This window comes from Mustela erminea, chromosome 9 (genome assembly GCF_009829155.1).
Source record: "Mustela erminea isolate mMusErm1 chromosome 9, mMusErm1.Pri, whole genome shotgun sequence".
Classification (NCBI taxonomy): domain Eukaryota; kingdom Metazoa; phylum Chordata; class Mammalia; order Carnivora; family Mustelidae; genus Mustela; species Mustela erminea.
This window is the reverse complement of record NC_045622.1, coordinates 763,053-782,165: the sequence shown is the minus strand read 5'-3', so window position 1 is coordinate 782,165 and position 19,113 is coordinate 763,053. Positions and strand designations below refer to the sequence as shown.

Sequence of the window (19,113 nt, the reverse complement as noted above, 5' to 3'; positions counted from 1 at the left end):
TGCTGGTCCAGTGATGTGGGCAGAGCCAGATGTGACCATGGGCTAAATGTTCCCCAGGGAGTGCACATCTCCCCAGCACTTTGTAAGAGGGCAGGGAGGACACAGTTTCTTGTCCCTCCCACCGCCCCCTCCTCAGACTGGAGGAAACCGTGTGCCCATCCCCACAGTTCTGGGCAAAGCTGTTGGTGCAGAAATCAGACAACAGACAAGATTGAAGGGTGTCAAGGTCAAGGTCGGTCGCAGGAGAAAACGTCAAGGGGACATCTTGTCTTCCAGACTTTCTCATTTCTCTTTGGAGGAATCTTGTATTTCAACCTTAACTCCTAGGCACACATACGCTGAGCCTTAAAGGCAGCATTCGAGTAGGTGACCGAAAGAGGTAGCCTGGCGTTCCAGAAAGAGAACAATGTACACAAATGTCCGGGAACCAGAAAGTACCCGTGCCCATGGGTGGCTGATCTGAGGCTGGAAAGGCAGGTTGAACCCGGGTTGTGAAATGCTTGGCTTGACAGTCACCAGAGCAGTTTATTCCTAAACCGGATTCCCCGGTTGATCAGAGTAACCAAACCCTAAATGTGCAGTGTTTTGCATTTAGTCCACGGTGGATGCGGGGAGTGTTTGCTGGCTCACTTGAATCAACAGATGGAAATCTGTAAATGTAGGACAGGTTGCCCCATTTAATCTTTTTTTTTTAAGATTTTATTTACTTATTTGACAGAGATCACGAGTAGGCAGAGAGGCAGGCAGAGAGAGAGAGAGAGAGAGAGAGAAAGGAGGCAGGCTCCCTGCTGAGCAGAGAGCCAGATGCAGGACTCGATCCTCGGGACTCGATCCCAGGACCCTGAGATCATGACCTGAGCTGAAGGCAGAGGCTTAACCCACTGAGCCACTGAGGCGCCCCTGCCCCATTTAATCTTTATGATCAGGCATGTCCACACTGATGGACTTAACAGATCAAAAGTCCTATCCGCTCTAACACAGTTTTCAGAATTTTAACTGCAGTGATGTGGCCTTTATGTCACGGAATCTGGGTCAGATGTCGAAGGTCAGCAATGTGCAGAGGGTCGCAGGCTGGGGACTCACAGAGATTTCAAGGGCCCTGCATCCTTCTGTCTCCCATCTTGGAGGAGGTCTCCCACCCTAAGCAGCACTCTTGGTCCCTCTCCTGCACCACTTTGGGTTCTAGCGAGCACAACCTGCAGACTTAGGAAGCGTTTCAAGTCAGGACAAGGGAGTAGCACTGGCTTGGAGGGCTTGAGAGGGCCCGGACTAAAACCCCTGCAGAACAGCTTATTCCGTCTGAACCGGGGCAGCAGACACCGGGAGACAAGCAACGAGGTTCCATATGCCCCACTGGCCTCCATGCCATACTTGCCACCACGCCTGCGTCCCCCCGCACTCCTCTCCTTAGGCACAGACTGCGCTGCCCCGATGTCCAGCGAGCAGGGAAGACGGCGAGGTACAACGCCCGTGAGGAGGTCGCTCCTATACAACTGGACCGGGTGGAGGGAAGAGCGTCCCCTCTCCCCCGCAGTCCCCTCCGCACTTGCCGGAAGAGACCTCCCCGAGCACCCCAGGCTTTTCTCCTAAAGGTCCTCTGGGACGTGTCCGATCCGGGGTAAGGCAGGTCCTCCCCGGGAGCCCCGCGCGGGGGGCGGGCCTCGCAAGGAGGGACCGCGGGGCCCGACCCCGGCCGTCTCCCGCGCGCGTCTGAGCGCGGACTAGGTGCAGCCCCGCCCCGCTCAGCCGGGTCACCCGAGGGGACCGTCCTCGGCTCACGACCCCTGCAGGGGGCCGCCCACGCGAGAGCCGCTCCTTCCCGCCCGGGCCGCGCCCGCGCCGATCGAAGACTTCCTTCCGGGCCCCGCGAAGCCCAGCCCGCCCCGGGTCCCGGGAGGCCCAGTGGGGCCCGGCGGCGCGACGGCAGGGCGGCCGCTTCCGAGAAGACAGGAAACCGCGCGAGCGGCTAGGGGACCCGAGTCGGCCGGCGGGGTCCCGCGGCCCCGCCCCCAGCCTGCCCCGCCCCCGCCGCCGCGGCCCCGCCCCGGGCCGAGCCCCGGCCGGGCTCCCGCGCCCTATTTGGGCATTCGGGGGCCGGCGGCGGGAGCGGCGCGCAGCGGGCGGCCGTGCGCAGAGGCCGCTCGGGGGCGCCGCGGACGCTCGTCGGGGAGCGCGAGGCCGGCGTCCTGCCCTCGGAACAATGGGAGTCGGCGCGCGCGGCGCCTGGGCCGCGCTGGTCCTGGGCGCGCTGCTGGTGCTGGCGCTGCTCAAGGCCGCCGTGGACAGCGCGGGCCTGCACGGTAGGCGGCGGCGGGGGCGCCAGCGCGGGCTCCCGCGCGGGCTCCCGTGGGCGCCGGGAGCGCGGAAAGTCGTGCGGCTCTCAGGCCGCGCGCGTGGAGGCGGCGGGCGGGGTCCGGGGAAACGCGGGCTGGGGCCGGCCCCGGGGCTGTCCCCCTCAGCGGCGCTCGCCGGTCCGGAGGGCGCGCGTCACCTGTGGAGTGACCCGGGGGCTCGTGGTTCCCCCCGCGACGCCGGTGTCCCCACGCCCCCTTCTGTAAACTGGCGGGGTGGACCCCGCGCACTCGCGCCCGACACTGGGGTCTCGGACGAACGCCCTCTGGCCCTGAGGCCCCCGGACGCTGAAGGGGGCGGCGCTGTGGGAACGCGCGCTGCTCCCGGGACGGTTCTGGGGCGCCCCCCCACCCCACCCGCGGTGGCACCTGCCCCGGCGCGCACTTGCCGTGCAGCCCTTGGGCCTCTTCTGCCGGGTGTGCGCGCCGACGGCTCGGGCCCCGCCCTCAGCACAGCGACGCCCTGGTTCTGGGGGGCGCGGTGGGGGCGCCGGGGACTTTGAAAGGCGTCCAGGAGAGAGGCCGCGAAGCCGGGGGGGGGTAGGGGGGTGCTGTCCGTTCCCTGCTCCTCTGTGGGCCCTGGCTGCTGTGCGGCCGACTGCGACGGCCCATGAACGAGGGGGAGTTCTCTCAAAGGCCCGGTTCTCCGCAGTTGAGCTCGGTCCGTCGGGTGCATGCGTGGCCCGAGCTTCGTCTTACCCAGGGAAGACAGAGACGCCAGTGCGGGCGCAACACCTGCTTTGCATACAATAACCCGTGTGACTTAGACAGTAATAATTTTTGTTTGCTTTGCTGAATTGTGCGTGTCACAAGCCGGCTTCGCACACCTGAGACTATTTAAGGAAACAATGATCAGTAAGTCACATCCATCCCATTTTCAATATTATGAGGTGTTTCAGTGTAAGGTGAACGGTCTGGACAGAATCAGTTTATTTTGGTGCCTATTTTATACAAAATGAGTTTTTTATATAGAAAGTCTCCTTTTTAAAATTTGTTATTTGTGAAAGTAAACCTTTTTATTGTTTCTCTGATGACTTACTGATTAGAGAAACTAAGCATCCTTGCTTTACATTTTTTTTTGCCCTAATACAGATTTTTTTTTTTTTGCCCTATTTTAATACTCACCATTCTGTTTAATACATAAAGTCTCACTAGAGGTTAGTGCTATATGGAATCTTGGAATGAAGGTTCTACTACAGGAAAGCCTTCACTTCATGAACAAGTATAACAAACATGATCTGGAAACCGTTTCTACAGACTCTAATGTCACTTTGAAACCAGAGTGAAAGGTTCTGTAGAGAGTTTCTCACAAGTAAGTGTCACTATGAAATCCAGTAACTTTTAACAATCATCCTGAGCTTATACAGTGTTTTTACTAGGCACTTTTCCTGTGTCCTCCCCGTGCTGAGTGAGGTCCGTATGTCATCACGTTGGAGCCTCACAGTATTATTCCCATTTTATAAATGGAAAAAAGCTGAGGCTTAGAAATTGCCCAATTTATTCAAAGTAAAACAGCTAATACCTGTTTGATTTCAGAGATTAAGATCCCAAAGCTTAATGCACCATTTTGCCACTAAGTCACTTCAGGTGGTGGTGGCCAGTCACACAGATGATGCTTACGCACACGATCTGCTGTTGCCTGTGGTACTGTAGGAGAAGATAAAAACGTGGAAGTTCTTTCGTAAAAATACCCTGCACGGTCTGCTGGGTAGTTTCATAAACACCCTCTGTTGGAGGAGTGGGGAGGCCATGAGCAAGTTAGCAAAGCAGCGGACAATATAGAGCGTGGCGGTGCATGGCTGGGGGAAGGTTGTTCCTCAGGACTCCTGGTGGCAAGTGACAAACCCACCTGGGACAGCCTTGGTGGAAAGCAGACACTTTCCTGAGCCTTTAGCACAAAAGTCCAAAGTGGCTTCAGGGATGCGGTACTCCAGAGTTCAAATAGGTTGCCAGGAGAAGGCCACTACCAGCTCTCTTGATCACATCTGTCAACTCGCAGGCGAGCCAAGCCGAGCCGAGCCCAGCCGTAGTTCAAGCCTGGGGTGGGGATGGGGGTGGGGTCAGCGGGGGACTCCAAATAACAGAGCCTTTCTACAGTGAGTTCTCGGCGCCCACAGCCACCATAATGGGCAGCCTGTTCGGAGAGTAAATTAATCCTTACTGAGTCCATGCCGCATCATGGATCTAACTTTCTTTTCTTCCATTCGGCGCATTGTTCTATGTTAATACTTGGTCTCCGTCAAGTAAAGCATCAGCCTCTTTGTAGTTAGATGTCGTGGTATTCCTTGTCTCCTAGGATATAGAGCCACTGCCTGCCCACAGTGGGTGCAGCATCAGTAATGGATTCGAGAGGGGAGAAAGGTCCTAGAGCCACAAAGATCATCTGATTTTGCCTCCTTTTTCAAACCAAAAGGTTGCTGGGACATGACACGTCATAGGAGTGACAATAGCAGGGAGACAGAAGGGGGGCTTGTGCTGTGGTCCAGGCAGAAGGTAGCGGCCCATTGGTAGTGACCTAAGTGCCTGGAGTTCTTCTCTGGGGGGTTAAGTTACCTGCTAATGGCTTAGAGGAGGGCGTGGGAAAGAGGGAGGAATTGAGGGTGACCTCTTGGTGTGGGGGCTGGACAGCTGGTAACCCAGCAACAGAGACGCCTGGGGAGAAGCCGGTTTGTAGAAGATCAGTGTGTTCTTTTGATGCTCCCGCAAACGGGCTTTGCAGTCCAACAGCCCCGTCCAAATCCAGACTCTGCGACTTCCTAGCCGGGTGGCCTTCTCCGGGCCTCACTTCCTGTCACTGCAGAATGGCATTTGTGTCCCGGAATTGCTGGCTGCAGTGGATGAGCTGTGACGTGACAAGCTCCCAGGAGGCGTGGCACGGGGACGCTCTTCCTACCGTTGGCAGGCGGTTGATACCCACGCTACACGCAGCGGGAAGGACCGGAACAGACGCTTCTCTGACGAGGACACACAAACGCAGACATGAAGATGCTCGACATTCCTCATCATCAGGGAAACGCAAATGAAAACCACGAGGAAATACCACCTCATGCTTGTCAGGACTCTGAGAATGAAGACGGAACGACAGGTGTTGGCAAGGTCGCGGATCAAGGGGAAGCGTGGGGCGCTGCTGGTGGGAGCGCACGCTGGCGGAGGGTCCTCCAGAAGCTGAAACTGCAGCTGCCCTGTGACCAGGAGCCCCAGCTCCGGATGTGTGTTCGGAGAAGATGAAGACGGTTCCTTGATAGATGCAGCCCTGTGTTGACTTCAGCATTATTTACGGCAGCTGAGGCATGGAAGCAGCGTGGATGTCCCTCGGTAGATGAGCAGATAAAGACGGGGGTGGGTAGCCGAATGTCACTGAGCCCCAAAATGAACGCGGTCTTGCCGTTTCCAACAACACACACGGACCTACGGTGTATTATGCTACGTGAAAGAAGTCAGTCAGAGAAAAACAAATGCCGTATGATTTAGTTGTCTGTGTAATTTTAAAAATGAACAAAGGAGAAAAGACAAACTCTAAAATACAAGGAGCAAACTGGTGGTTGCCTGAGGGGAGGTGGGAATAAAGAGAAAACCCGACCCCCCTGGTCTTCTCTCCATGGCTTGAAGTTAGGGGTCTTGGTGCTGTGAGACCCCAGGGTGCCCTTGTGTCCAAAGGGCCCCTTGCCGGTGGCGCAGTCCCCTCGGAGGGGCAGAAAGGAGCTTCTCTGTCACCAGTCCCTGTGTCCTGGTGTAAGTGAACCTCTGCAGGAAGTGGGGCCTGGGGAGGAGGATGTAAGTGTTTGTCACCGGAGCCCAGTGTTTTCTGTGCTGAAGACCCCAGTAAAATGATCCCAGGTGTCCCGGCCGGTCAGGTGTGCTACGTACCCGCGCACGGCACAGGAGAGCCTCCCAGGGACTGTGTGCCTCCTCCAGGTCCCCACAACCTGTCGCCGGTGTTCTTAGATAAATATTAAATGCTTTTTCCTCACGGGATGTTTTGTTTTTATATTCTTACAGAATCTGTAAAGACAAAGAACTTGGTGCCTTCAGGAAACCACAGCACAAACCCCCCAGGTGAGTCTGGAGCAGGCCATGCAGAAGGAGGTACAGGCGGCGGGTGCAAAGCAGGAACCCAGCTGGGTGACCCGCCAGCCACAGGCTCCCAAGTCCCGGCGGCTCCTGTCAGGGCTGCCCCTGTGGGCGTCGGCAGACCAGAGCCAGGGACAGGAGCTGCCCCTCCGGCCCCATGGGGCACAGACATGCTCAGCTCTCCAGTCTGGCACCCCATGCTCTCTGGCTTAGCCGCGGAGCTGGGTCCCGGTTGAAGGTTCTGCACGGGTTGGAAACAGGAGTCAGGAGTCGCCGCGTCCGCCCGTTGGGCTGATGGGACAGGCCACTCCACACTGGTCAGATGCCCAGGGTCCGGGCCCCTGCTGAATGGGTGGAGAGCCCTCCCTTGAGCCTGTGGTGCCTGCGGTGCCTGCGGTCGGGAGTCTCCGAGGCCTCTAGTGTCGGAGGATACGGGAAGTGCCCACCACCCTGGGTCTGGTCAGCCAGGGCCAGGTCCCTGTCCACCAGGCGCCGATCGCCCAGAGCGGACTGAGCGGCGAGCCAGACCAGAGCACCCAGACCTATCCCTCTGCCTGCTTGCCGGGCGGCTGCCACAGGCAGTGTCCATGGAGTGGCCCGGGTGGCCCTGACGGTGTAGGTGCTGGGGGCACAAAATCAGCCAGACCCTGGCCTCTAGCCCTTGTGGTGGGCTTTTCAGTTTTATTTCCATGGGAAAATACCCAGTACGTGACCCGTGGGCTGGCAGCCGCCTGTCAGCATCCTGCTGAGCCTGGCTGCGGAGGTCTCAGCGCTCTGCCGCCCCAGCTTCTCCCCTGTCTCTGCACCTCTGCCTTTCCTACTGGCTTCTGGCCCAGCACAGAAAGTTCTTCCGGTTCAGCTTCAGTCATTCCATGGGGGAGTTTCCATCTGGGAAGAAGAGACGAGAGAGGTTGCCTCGAAACAACCATGATGATGGCTGGGCACATTTAGGAGCGTTTGTAAAAATATCTTATTAGCTTATCAAGTGCCTTTTCCCGAGAGCCTACAGTGTTGAAGAAACTTCCCGTACATTTGTTCATTGCACAGGGCGGAGCTGGGGGTGGTGTCACAGAAGAGGGAGCTGAAACCCAGACGGGTTACCTCTCTTGCCCAAGGTCACATAGCACATTCAGGATTTGAAACTCCCTTCCTTGGATTTGAAACCTGTGCCCCTTCCCCACATTTCCTGAAACTGCGGTGTGGTCTCCCCTTTGAAATACCACCGCTCACGATGGCGAACCGTAGTTAAAGATCAGTGGGGTATGCTGAGGGACCCTCTGAGGTCTGTGGGGTGATTGCACAGGGAGAGTCATGGGGAACGAGGAAGGCATTGCCCCCCAGCGTCTTTGTGAAGACATCAGCTGTTACACATGGTGTGCTGCCTGGTGGGGAACACTTCCCAGAGCCATCACAGTATTCTTCCCGTACCCTCTTTGGTCTTAGAAAGCCTTGTGTACCATGCTGAATTTGTGTATTTTTGTGGGATGGATGCTTACTATTTTGTCTTTTGTGATGATATTACCAATTTCTCTGCTGCTGCTGACCTAACACAATTTATTTAGCATCAGTTCCAGAAGAAAACATTTTTCATGGGAACGGCCAGTAGGACAGTGCTTGTTGCTTCCAGAAGGCTGGCCGGGTTGGGATCTGTGTTCCTCCCTTCTCTGTCGGGGTTTTAGCCTCATCTGAGTTCTTTGGGGGTGGCTTCCGTGATTTACTCACCCCAGCACTGTGCCTGGTACACAGGACGGACCGCACACGCGCGGACGACCTGGACCGCGGAACCAAACGTGTCTGTAGTAAGCCCCGCCTCACCTTACCCAGAGCTGCGGCACGGGGTCTGCAGACAGCGCGGTGCGTGCTCCAGGGTGATCCTTTACTACCGCTGTTTGGTGGCGGTCCTTGCTCGTGGAGGGGGATGGACAGCTGAGGTCCGAGAAGCCGAGCTGAGGTCTCTGTCCCTTCCATGGAAACGTCGTATTTCCGCGGAGGCAGGAGTCACCGAGGATAGCCATCGCTTTGACATTCTCTCCGCAGGTTTTACTGAGTTTTAGTAATTCCGCAGAAAGGTGTTCATTGGTGGCGTGGACAAAAACAGCACAGATTACCGAAATGTCTAATAATGATTACCGTCGGGCAGTTACCGGAGAACTGTGTTAGGTCACGTGCGCGTTTTCTGCTCCGGGAGAAAGCCGGCCCCGTTTTAGATCCAGGCGGGGGCTCTGGCTTCGGCCCCGCGGGGGATTGTTGCTCACGGGGCACGGAGGTCGCGGGTTACTGTCCGTGCGGGGTCTGGGCGGAGCTGCAGGGAGCGTGACGAGGCTCGGACCGGACCGCGCTCCCATCAGTGGCCGGACGCCAGCTCGCTGTGCCCCGGCACGGGCCTGCTCCTTGGCCCCTTGTCCCTGACGTCCCCCGCGAGGAGGAGTCCGAGAGGTCCGGGCCACCTTCCTGGGGGAAGCTCTGTTCCGGGGCGGGATCTGTCCCAGCGGGCATCAGCGGGCGGTGGCCCGGCGCGCGGCCGTGCGGGCGTCGGCGGCGCGTGGTCCGGTCCGCACACTCGTGCGTGCGACGCCGGCACTTGGGGGGCTGCGTGCCGGGTCGTGGCAGGCTCCCAGCTGGCCTCGTGCCTGCGGTCTTGGTCGCCGGAGTCCGGCCCGCGGCCCCCGCCCCCGGGGTTTCCTCAGCGGGGAGACGCACCCACGTGCGTGCGGCCGCACTAGCGAGGTTGGAGGCCGGCGCCGGGCGGCGCGGGCCCCTACGACCGCGTACGGCCGCGTGTGGCCGCGTACGACCACGTGCGACCCCGCGCGACCGGTCGGCGCTTACCGCACCCCCAGCTGCGGGGACGGGCGGCGGCGGACGACGGAAGCGCGGCTCTTGACGAACCCTCGAACCCTCGCGAAAAGCCACGAGGAGCGGGCGGGAGAGTGTCCCGGTGCGGGAGCCGGAGAGACGCGGGGGAGGGGCACCCGGAAGCTCCGCCCCCGCCGCGCCCCGGGGCCGCGGCTTCCCCGGACGGGCGGCGGCGGCCTCCAGAGCGGCTCCAGCGCCCACAGCGCCACACGGAGAGTCCCCGCCACGCCCGGGGCCGTGGTCGCGAAGCAGCGTGCGTCTAGGGGCCGGGCCGCGGTGCCCTCGGGGGGCAGACCTGGCCTGCGCGGCCCCGCGCGTCTGCAGGTGGGTAAGTCCGCGGGCCTCGCGCGTGCCGGGGTCGCAGGAAGTGCGTGGCGCTGTGGGCGCGCCCGCGTCGTGCCGGGCAGGTGGGGTCCGGGAAGCCCACCGCGGGTTCGGGCGGCTCCTCGTTGCGGGCGGGGGGCCCCGTGTCGTGTGCGGGTAGTCCGCGCCGCTGCCGCGCCCGCGGTCCAGGGAGCTCAGCGTCCTGGGAGCGCGTCTGGGCCCGAGCGCGCGGCTGCCGTCGGGCTGCGGGAAGCACGTGCTCCAGTCCCGCTGCGGCTGCCCGCCAGTGTACCCGCCGGTGTGCCCACCGGTGTGTCCGCTGCCGCTGCGCTCCGGCTGGGACCTGCGGGCGGCTCGCGGGGCGGGGACAACCGCGGGCTGTTACTGTCGGGTGAGAGCTGCTTCGGCTGCCTTCCGTCCACACTGAGTGTGTTTGCTCCTTTGTTTTAAGATTCAATCCGGTAGTTTTTCACGAGTCCCCACCCGCCCAGGATGCGTACCCTGTTCCACTTCAGGGAGGCTGGAAAAATTACCGCCATGCTTTTAAGTGGCCGCAAGTTACTGAACCTCTTGGTGCTCAGTTTTTTCTAGTAAAACAAAAAGCTGGTAAAATGCAGGTGTCTCGTGGGATCCGGGAGGCAGCATGTAAAGCACCTGCCGCCGAGTGGCCGCGGGCACGAGCTGGAAATGAATGCATTCCTCCTTGCTCTCTCCCACCGTGACAGGTTCTTTAATCCCCCCCTACGTCCACCTTCGCTGCCACAGTGCCTTTGCACGTGTTGTTCTGGCTCCCGGAAGAGCTCTTCCCTCCTGTCTTTACCAGGGTAACACCCATTCAGCTTCGCATTTTGGTAAGCCTCCCTTCCTCATCAGGGAGTCGTCTCCAACCTGCAGTTCCAGGCCCTCAGAGGACCCAGCTGTCTGAGGATGTAAGTGGACCTCTTAGGGGCAGTGGTGACTTGACTCTCCACCTCGTCCCCCGGGCTCAGCACAAGACGGGACATAGATTTTTGCTGAAACAAGGAGGAACGTGCTCTGGGAGGAGGAAACCAGTTTTCATGCTTCCCAAGGCAGCCGCACGTCGGAGGTTCCCGGGTCAGACCAGTGACCTTGTGGCAAGGCAGGAACACCTGAGCTCTGCCCGGACATGAGGAAGCATCGTGAAGGGGATGTGGGGAATGGGGTTTGGGAAGGGAGGGAACAAGTTTGCTGGAGCTGCTTACGGAGTTTGGATTTGATAGCAGTGCGGAAGGAAGCCACTGTAGGATAGGCAGAGGGCGGAGAGAGAGCCTCGCAAGGGAAGACGGGAGAGAGTAAGGGCCAGGAACGGCAGTGAGGTCAAGTCGGGAGTGAAGGGGGGCCCCTATACTGTGCTTCCTTGCGTGGGAGGCAGATGCGGGGTGGGGGGGGGGCGTGTGGGAGCTGTTGAACCCGGTCGGTGACCCTGATTTGAAGAGGTTCCTTGAGGGTTAAGTCTTAGAAGTGATCATGTATTTGGTACACCATTCTGTTTTTATTTGTAAAATTATGCAGCTCTAAAACTGGAAGAAGAAACCTTTTTCAAGTTTCTTAGCACGTTAGAATTGCCTGGAAGGTAAAAAATACTGGTCTGGGTCCCACCTAAAATCTGAGTGGGGAGGAGGGAGGCTGGAATGTGTCCTGGGTTTCGGTATGGAGCTAAGGTTGAGAGCCACTGACCTCAGGGTGGGCCGGAGGCTGGAGGCCGGTGGCTGGTGGCCAGAGGCTGGAGGCCAATGACTGGAGGCTTGAGGCTGGAGGTTGGTGCCTGGTGTCCAGTGGGAGGGTGGAGGCTGGAGGCAGGTGGCTCGAGGTGGAAGGCTGGTTTCTGGAGGCGGGTGGCTGGAGGCTGGTGGCTGGAGGTTAGCTGTGGGTAGCTGGTAGCTGGAGGTTGGTGGCCAGTGACTGGAGGCTGGTGGCTCAAGGTGAGTGGCTGGAGGCAGGTGGTTGGAGGCTGGAGGCAGATGCCCGGAGGCTGATAGCTGGAGGCTGGAGGCAGGTGGCTGGAGGCCGGTGATGGGGGGCGGGGGGGGGGGGTAGTAGCCGAAGGCGGGTGGCTGGAGGATAGTGGCTGGTGGCCAGAGCCTGAAGGCTGGGGTGGCTGGAGGCTGGTGGCCAGAGTTTGGAGGCTGGAGGCACATGTAGGTGCTTCTAAGCAGTGGTGTGCTGAGCGGGTGGAATGTGAGACTTCTTTGGCGATGGAGATAAGCTTTTACAAACATACGCAGCAGACACAACACGTTTCTAGCCTCCTTGGAAAAGAAGTATAAAGTCTTAAGTGGTGGGCCTAGGCAGGAAATCAGTGATGCTCACGCTGGGCTGCCCCGACCCCCGGCCCCATGAGGTCAGAAGGAAACGGGCTACCAGTGAGGCTGTTGGTCAGAGGAGCTCATTATTTTGATTAATAGTGTTTAAGTTTGATAAGAGCTCTCTAGTGACCAGAAAAGGATGGCGACTAACTTTCCAAAAATGGACAGATTCCTGAAGTTGTGTAACTAGGAGAACAAGTTACACGAGCAGCTGTGTGGGACAGTGGAAGCCTGGTCGTTAGGGTTTTTTGGTTTTATTTACATCAACCTTAACACATGTGTTCTTCACAATTGTTCTTGTGTCCCTTGTGAAAATTTCCTATTAAAGCACACTGTCATCCTGAGTTAATTAATCCCTTTAATAATTCTGTTTACCTGATAGTATGATTAAAAAAGAGGAAACAGCAAGGATTTGACGGATAATGGAATCATTAATGTGAATCATTTATGACTTTGTCCAGAGAGAGCAGGCTTAAAGCTTTGTCCAGGGACTGTGATGGCTTTTCCCATCACAGCGTGCTTACTGAGATCGCCTGTTTCACACAGACATGAGCACCGTCTTTGAAACAATCGTAAGGCTGATGTTACACTGAAAAGTTCATTTCTTTGCAGTTCTAGTGAATAATTGACATACAGCGTTGTGTAAGTTTAAGGTATGAGCGTAACGATCTGAGTTACACTATGAAGTGATGGCTGCAGTGCGTTTAGTTAGTGCTCATCATCTTAGAGACAGGAAAAAAGACTCAGGAGACAAAACAAAAAGAAGAAATCCTTTTTAGGGTGCCTGGGTGGCTCAGTGGGTTAAGCCGCTGCCTTCGGCTCAGGTCATGATCTCAGGTCCTGGGATCGAGTCCTGCATCGGGCTCTCTGCTCAGCAGAAAGCCTGCTTCTCTCTCTCTCTCTCTGCCTGCCTCTCCATCTACTTGTGATTTCTCTCTGTCAAATAAATAAATAAAATCTTTAAAAAAAAAAAAAGAAGAAATCCTTTTTTGGTTCTTGGGATGAGACCTTGGAAGATTTACTCTGAATTTTCCTGTGTGTCCTGCAGCCGTGGTCACCACAGGTCCCACGTTGGGCGTCACCCCCTAGTACTGCCCCCTGGACCTTTGTTCCTTGTGTGCCCCTTCACGCACTTCCCCTCCCCCACGCCTGCCCCCACGACCGCAAAGCTGATTTCTTTTTCTGTGAACTTGGTTGGTGTCCTTGGTTTAAATTCCACGGGTAAGTGAGATCATGGAGTATGTGTTTGTGTCTGACTTAATTGGCTTAACATGATGCCCTCAAGGGTCGTTCATGTTGTTGAAAGTGGTGCGATTTTGTCCTTTTTGGAGGTTGAATGATACTCCCTTGTGTGAATATGGAAACTTCCTAGCCCACTCCTGCACTGATGGGCGCGCGGGTCATTTCCATGTCTGTCTCCATGTCCGTCTGGCCATCGCAGAGCATGCTGCTAAAACATGGGGTGGGGGTGGGGGCAGCCGTGATCTTGCCGTTGTATGAACACCCAGCAGTGGAGTTGTTGGAGCTCATGGTATTTCTAGTCTTCCTTTTCTTGAGGAATCTCTGACCCATTGTCTCCACAGTTCTGCCAGCAGTGCTCAAGATTTCCCTTTGCTCCACGTCCTCGCCAGCATTTACGGTTTGTCTTTCTGATCTTACCCGTTCTGACAAGCACGAGAGGACACCCCCTCATGGCATTTTACTTTTACTGAGTAATGATGAGCAGCTTTTAATGTACTGTTTTACCATTTATTAGTATGTCTTTTTTGGGGAAATGTCTGTTTAGGTCCTTGGCGCATTTTAATTGGATTAATTGCATTTTGCTGTAGAGTTGTAGTTCTTTATCTTTTTAAAACTAGAGTTGACACACAGACTTGGCTTCGAGTGCACAACAGAGCGACTCGACATTTGTATACATTACAAATCGCTCGCCACAGGAAGTCTGGTCACCGTCTGTCATCAGAGCTATTACGTTATGGACTGTTGTCCCTGTGCTGTGCTTTAAATCCCTGTGACTTCTTTATTTTGTAGCTGGAAGTTGGCACCTCTTAATCCCCTGCACCTGTTTTACCCATCTTCCCATCCGCCGTCCTGCTGCCAGCCACAAGTTTGTTCTTGTATTTGAGTCTCTTTTCTTTGTTTTTTATTTAATTTTTATTTTCTTTTATTATTATTATTTTTAAAGATTTTATTTATTTATTTATTTATTTGGCAGAGATCACAAGTAGGCAGAGAGGCAGGCAGAGAGAGAGAGAGGAGGAAGCAGGCTCCCTGCTGAGCCGAGAGCCCTATGCGGAGCTCGATCCCAGGACCGCAGGATCATGACCTGAGCTGAAGGGAGCAGCTTTAACCCACTGAGCCACCCAGGCGCCCCTCTTTTCTTTGTTTTTTAGATTCCACGTATAAGTGAGATCACAAGGTATTTCGTTTCTCCATGACTTGTTTCATTTAGCAAACTACCACTCAGTCCATCCACGCGGTCGCAGAAGCAGGAGCTCCTTCTTTATGGGGAGGTAGTAGTCCATTGTACAGTCGGTGCCCATTACATGCTCTTTATCCGTTGATCTGTCAGTGTTGGGAAGTCGCTGCTATAAGCAGAGAAGTGCAGTACTTTTTTGAATCATAGTTTGCATTTTCTTCAGATAAATACCTATAAGTGGAATTGCTAAATCTATGGTAGTTTTACTTTTAATGTTTGGAGGAACCTCCATACTGCTTCCTGTAGTGGCTGCACCAGTTTATGCTCCTACTAACAGTGCATAAGGTTTTTTCTCCATATCCCCTCCAACACTTTTTATTTCTTTTTGGTGATCGCCCTCCTGACAAGTATGAGGGGGTAGCTCATGTGATTCTGATTGCATTCCCCTGATGATGAGTGATGTTGAGCATCTTTTTGTGTGTGTTTTGGCCATTTGTATGTCTTCCTTGAGGCGAAAAGTGTATTTAGGTCTTCTGCCCATTTTTTATTTAGATTGTGTTTTTTGTTGAGTTGTAGGAATTCTTTATAGATGTTGGATTTTAATCCCTTGTCAGATATATCATTTGCAAATGTCTTTTCCCATTCAGTAGGTTTATTCTTGTTTTGTTGATGGTTTTCTTTGTTGTCCAAAAGCTTTTGTTTGATGTAGTCACAGTTGTTAATTTTTGCCCCTTTTATCCCTGCCTGAAGAGACAAGTACAGAAAATACTACTAAGACTGCTATCCACAAGTCTATGCCTCTCTTTTCTCTTGGGAGTTTTCTGATCACAGGCCTTATATTTAGATCTTTAAGCCACTTTGTGTTTATTTTTGTGTGTGGTGTAAGAGGCCTAGTTTCATTCTTTTCCACATAGCTGTCCAGTTTTCCAGTATCATTATTGAAGAGCTGTCTTTTCCCCATTGTATATTTTTGCCTACTTTATCTTAGATTAATTGACCATTTAAGCATGGGTTTTTTCCTGGGCTCTGTGTTGGGTTCCACGGATCTATATGTCTGTCTTTATACAGTGTCATACTGCTTTGTTGCTATAGCTTTGTAGTATAGATTGAAATCTGAGTGTGATGCCTCTAGCTTTGTTCTTAGGATTGCTTTGGCTTTTCAGGGTTTTTGTGGTTCCCTATGAATTGTAGGATTATTGTAGTTCTGTGGAAAATGTCATTGGTATTTGGTAAAGATTGCTTTGAATCTGCAGTTTGCTTCAGTCAGTACGACTATCTTAACAATGCAAGTGAACATGAGAGAATTGAAGGTTTGGTTCCAGACTAATGCAATAAAGGGAGTCATGAATTTGATGGTTTCCCAGTGCATGTAAAGTTATGTTTACATAATACTATAGTCTGTTAGGTGTGCAATAGGATTATGTCTTTAAAATGTACATGCCTGGGGCACCTGGGTGGCTCAGTGGGTTAAAGCCGCTGCCTTCGGCTCAGGTCATGATCTCCGTGTCCTGGGATTGAGCCCTGCATCAGGCTCTTTGCTCAGCAGGAAGCCTGCTTCCTTCTCTCTCTCTGCCTGCCTCTCTGCCTACTTGTGATCTCTCTCTGTCAAATAAACAAATAAATAATCTTTTTTAAAAAATGTACATGCCTTAATTTTAAAATATTACCCAGAATAGTGGTAAACAGTATGAGTTTTCTGGGAGTTTTTATCATTGATTGCAGATCACCATACAAATAAAATGAGAATATTGTAACTATTGTGAGAATAACCAAAATGTGACAGGCACGAAGTGGGCAAATGCTGGTGAAAAATGGCACCAGTGGAATTGCTTGATGAAGTAGTATTGTCACAACTCTCACTTTGTGGGGAAAAAAACAAACTCATTATCTGTGAAGCATAGTAAAGCAAAGTGCTTTACTGTGAGGTTAGCCTATATAAACTCTTCTGTCCCATGAGTGTGGTGGGTTTTTCCGTTTGCTTGTGTCATCTTCAGTTTCTTTCGTCAGCGTTGGGGTGTTTTCCGAGTACTATGACTTGGTTTAAGTGATAGTTTATTCTTTTAACATAAATAGGCTTGTTTTATCTAATTTGTTTTACAACTACTGTGTAGAAATGCAACCAATTCAGAAATATAAATTTTGTATCCTGTAACTCTATTAAGTTTATTTATTTTACTAGTTCTTGGGTAGATTCTTTAGGATTCTCTATCTACAGTGGTGTGTCATCTGCACACAGCGAGAGGCTAACTTCTTCCTTCCGCTTTGGATGCATTCTCTTTCTTGCCTCATGGCTGTGGCGAGGACTTCCCGTACTGCGGAATACAAGCCCTGAGAAGGGATGTCTTTACCTTGTTCCAGATCTCAAAGAAAAAGCTTTCTGCTTTTGGCCTTTCAGCACAGCGTTCTCTGTGGCTCGCTCCTGTGCAGCCAGTATTGGGCTGACGTGTGCCCCCCGATACTGCTTTGTTGAGCGCTTTGACCTTGAGTGGACGCTGGTTTTTGTTCAGTGCTTCTCCTGCATCTGTTGAGAGGACATTTTCAGCCCGTGTTTTGTTACTGTATGTGTCATATTGACGTGTAGATGGACATCTGTGCGTTCCTGGAATAAGTCCTACTTCACTGGCACGAATGACCCTTGTCCTGTATCGTGCATGCTGTTTGCTGACGTGTTGTTGAGGGTTTCTGCACCTGTGTCCGTCGGAGACCCTAGCCTGGAGTTCTCTTGTTTATCCCTGTCTCTGGTTTGGGTTTCAGGGTAGTGCTGGCCTCATGGCCTGAATTTACAAATGTTCCTTCCTTTTCAGTTTTTTTTGGAGTAGTGGAGTGCGGTGGGTATTACCTCCTCTTCACAGGTGTGCAGAACCCCCCGTAACTCCATCTGGTCCTGGACTTGTGTGTTGGGAGTTTTTTGTTGCCAGTTCAGCTGCTTTTCTAGTAATTGGTGTGTTCAAATTTTCCATTTTTTCTTGGCTCCCTCTTGGAAGATCATACGTTTCTGGGCATTCATCCATTTCGTCTGGGTTGTCCAGTTTGTCGGCGTAATTATTCAGAGCGGTCTCCTGTTACCCCTTGTGTTTTCATGCTGTCCATTGTCACTTGTCCTGATGTTCTGATTTTGACTTCTCCCTTTTCCTTGGTAATCTGGCTAAAGCTTTTCCAAATTTATTTAGGTTTTTTAAGAATTGCTTTTGGTTTCGATGATTTTTTTTTATTGGTCTATTTTGTTTTTCAGCTTCTTTAGTTAACCGTGCTGATTTGAAATTTCTCTTGCATCTTGAGGTCGGCCCGTCTCACTGTAAGCTTCCCTCAGAACAGCTTTGGCTCTGCCACAGTTTTGGGGATGTTCTCCTTTCCATTGGTCTTAAGGTGTCTTTTGATGGCATCTTGGATTTCTTCCATGACGCACTTGTAGCAACGTGTCGCTGAACCTCTACCTGTGTAATTTCCAGTGTTTTTCTTGTAACTGACTCCTGGTTTCATAGTCTTGGTTTGGAAACAGTGCTCGAAGGGATTTGTCTTAAACCCAGCGAGACTTGTTTTGTGGCCCCCAGGTGCTCTGGTCTGTACAGTGTCCTGCGGGCGCTCTGTTGTGTATGGCTGGCGGGTTCCACATCTGTTCCACGTTCAGCTCTGCACCCTCAAAGCGCCTGTTTCCTTGCTGAGGGTCTGTCTGGATGATTGATGGCGGGGGCTTGGTGGGGAGGATTGAAGTGCCCTGCTGTTGTCACCGATTTCTCCTTTATTTGGGAGCTCCTAAGGGGGGCAAAACTGTTCCAGCCCCTTGTGAAACTGATGCCTTCGTCATTATGTAGCATCTTTCTTTTGTTATTTTTCTTTCAAAGTCTGTTTTGTGTGATGTGCATATTGCTTCCTGAGTTTGCTTTTTATTTCCATGTACAGGGAATGAATTTTTTCCATCCCCACACTTCAGTGTGTGTGTGTGTGTGTGTGTGGTGAAGTCTGAAGTGGGTGGGTCTCTCCTCATCCCTCTGGTCGCCCTGTCTTTGGACTAGAGCCTGTAGTGCATTCCCACGGGACGGAACCACCGATGTGGGTGCACTTAGTGCCGTTTGCTTGACAGCTTCCTGATTTCTGTAGTTCTCTGTTCCTTTCTTCTCTTGCTCCTCCCTTGTGATCTCATGACTTTCTTCAGTGTTTGTATTTCATTTTCTTTAGTTTTTGTGAATAAACACAACTTGAAGATACAGCGGTTTCAAAGTTCCAGACCACCACAAAAAGCAAGTTAAATTAATTTTTTGGTTTCCCAGTGCATTTCAAAGTTATGTTTACACTATAGTCTATTAATATGTATCATAGCATTATGTCTTTTAAAAAAATACACTATGTATCTTAATTTTAAAAGGCTTATTGGGTAAAAAATACTATCATCTGAGCTGGCCGTGGGTCCTGAGCTCCCTGCGGGCAGGGGTCCCCCCGCAGTGCTGAGGGCGCCGCTGGATCGCGGTGTGGGCTGCTGAATGCTGGGGTGGCTATGGATTTATTTATTTATTTTTAAAGATTTTACTTATTTATTTGACAGAGCAAGATCACAAATAGGCAGAGAGGCAGGCAGAGAAAGAGAAAGAGAGAGAGGAGGAAGCAGGCTCCCTGCCAAGCAGAGAGCCCGACGCAGGACTCGATCCCAGGACCCTGAGATCATGACCTGAGCCAAAGGCAGAGGCTTTAACCCACTGAGCCACCCAGGCGCCCCTGGCTATGCATTTATTAAAATAAGAAGTTTTGCCACATTGTTTGACTTTTTTTC

General features: G+C 53.2%; 1 protein-coding gene across 1 annotated transcript in view; it reads left to right on the top strand.

Moving 5' to 3' along the window:
• The window catches only part of TMEM123 (transmembrane protein 123), a 51,361-nt gene that overhangs the window by 82 nt on the left and 32,166 nt on the right, over nucleotides 1-19,113 (top strand). The window contains exons 2-4 of the mRNA XM_032357852.1: nucleotides 1,412-1,470; nucleotides 1,791-2,300; nucleotides 6,351-6,407. Of these exons, the coding sequence (XP_032213743.1) occupies nucleotides 1,412-1,470; nucleotides 1,791-2,300; nucleotides 6,351-6,407 (626 nt within the window). The remainder of the gene's footprint in view (nucleotides 1-1,411; nucleotides 1,471-1,790; nucleotides 2,301-6,350; nucleotides 6,408-19,113) is intronic.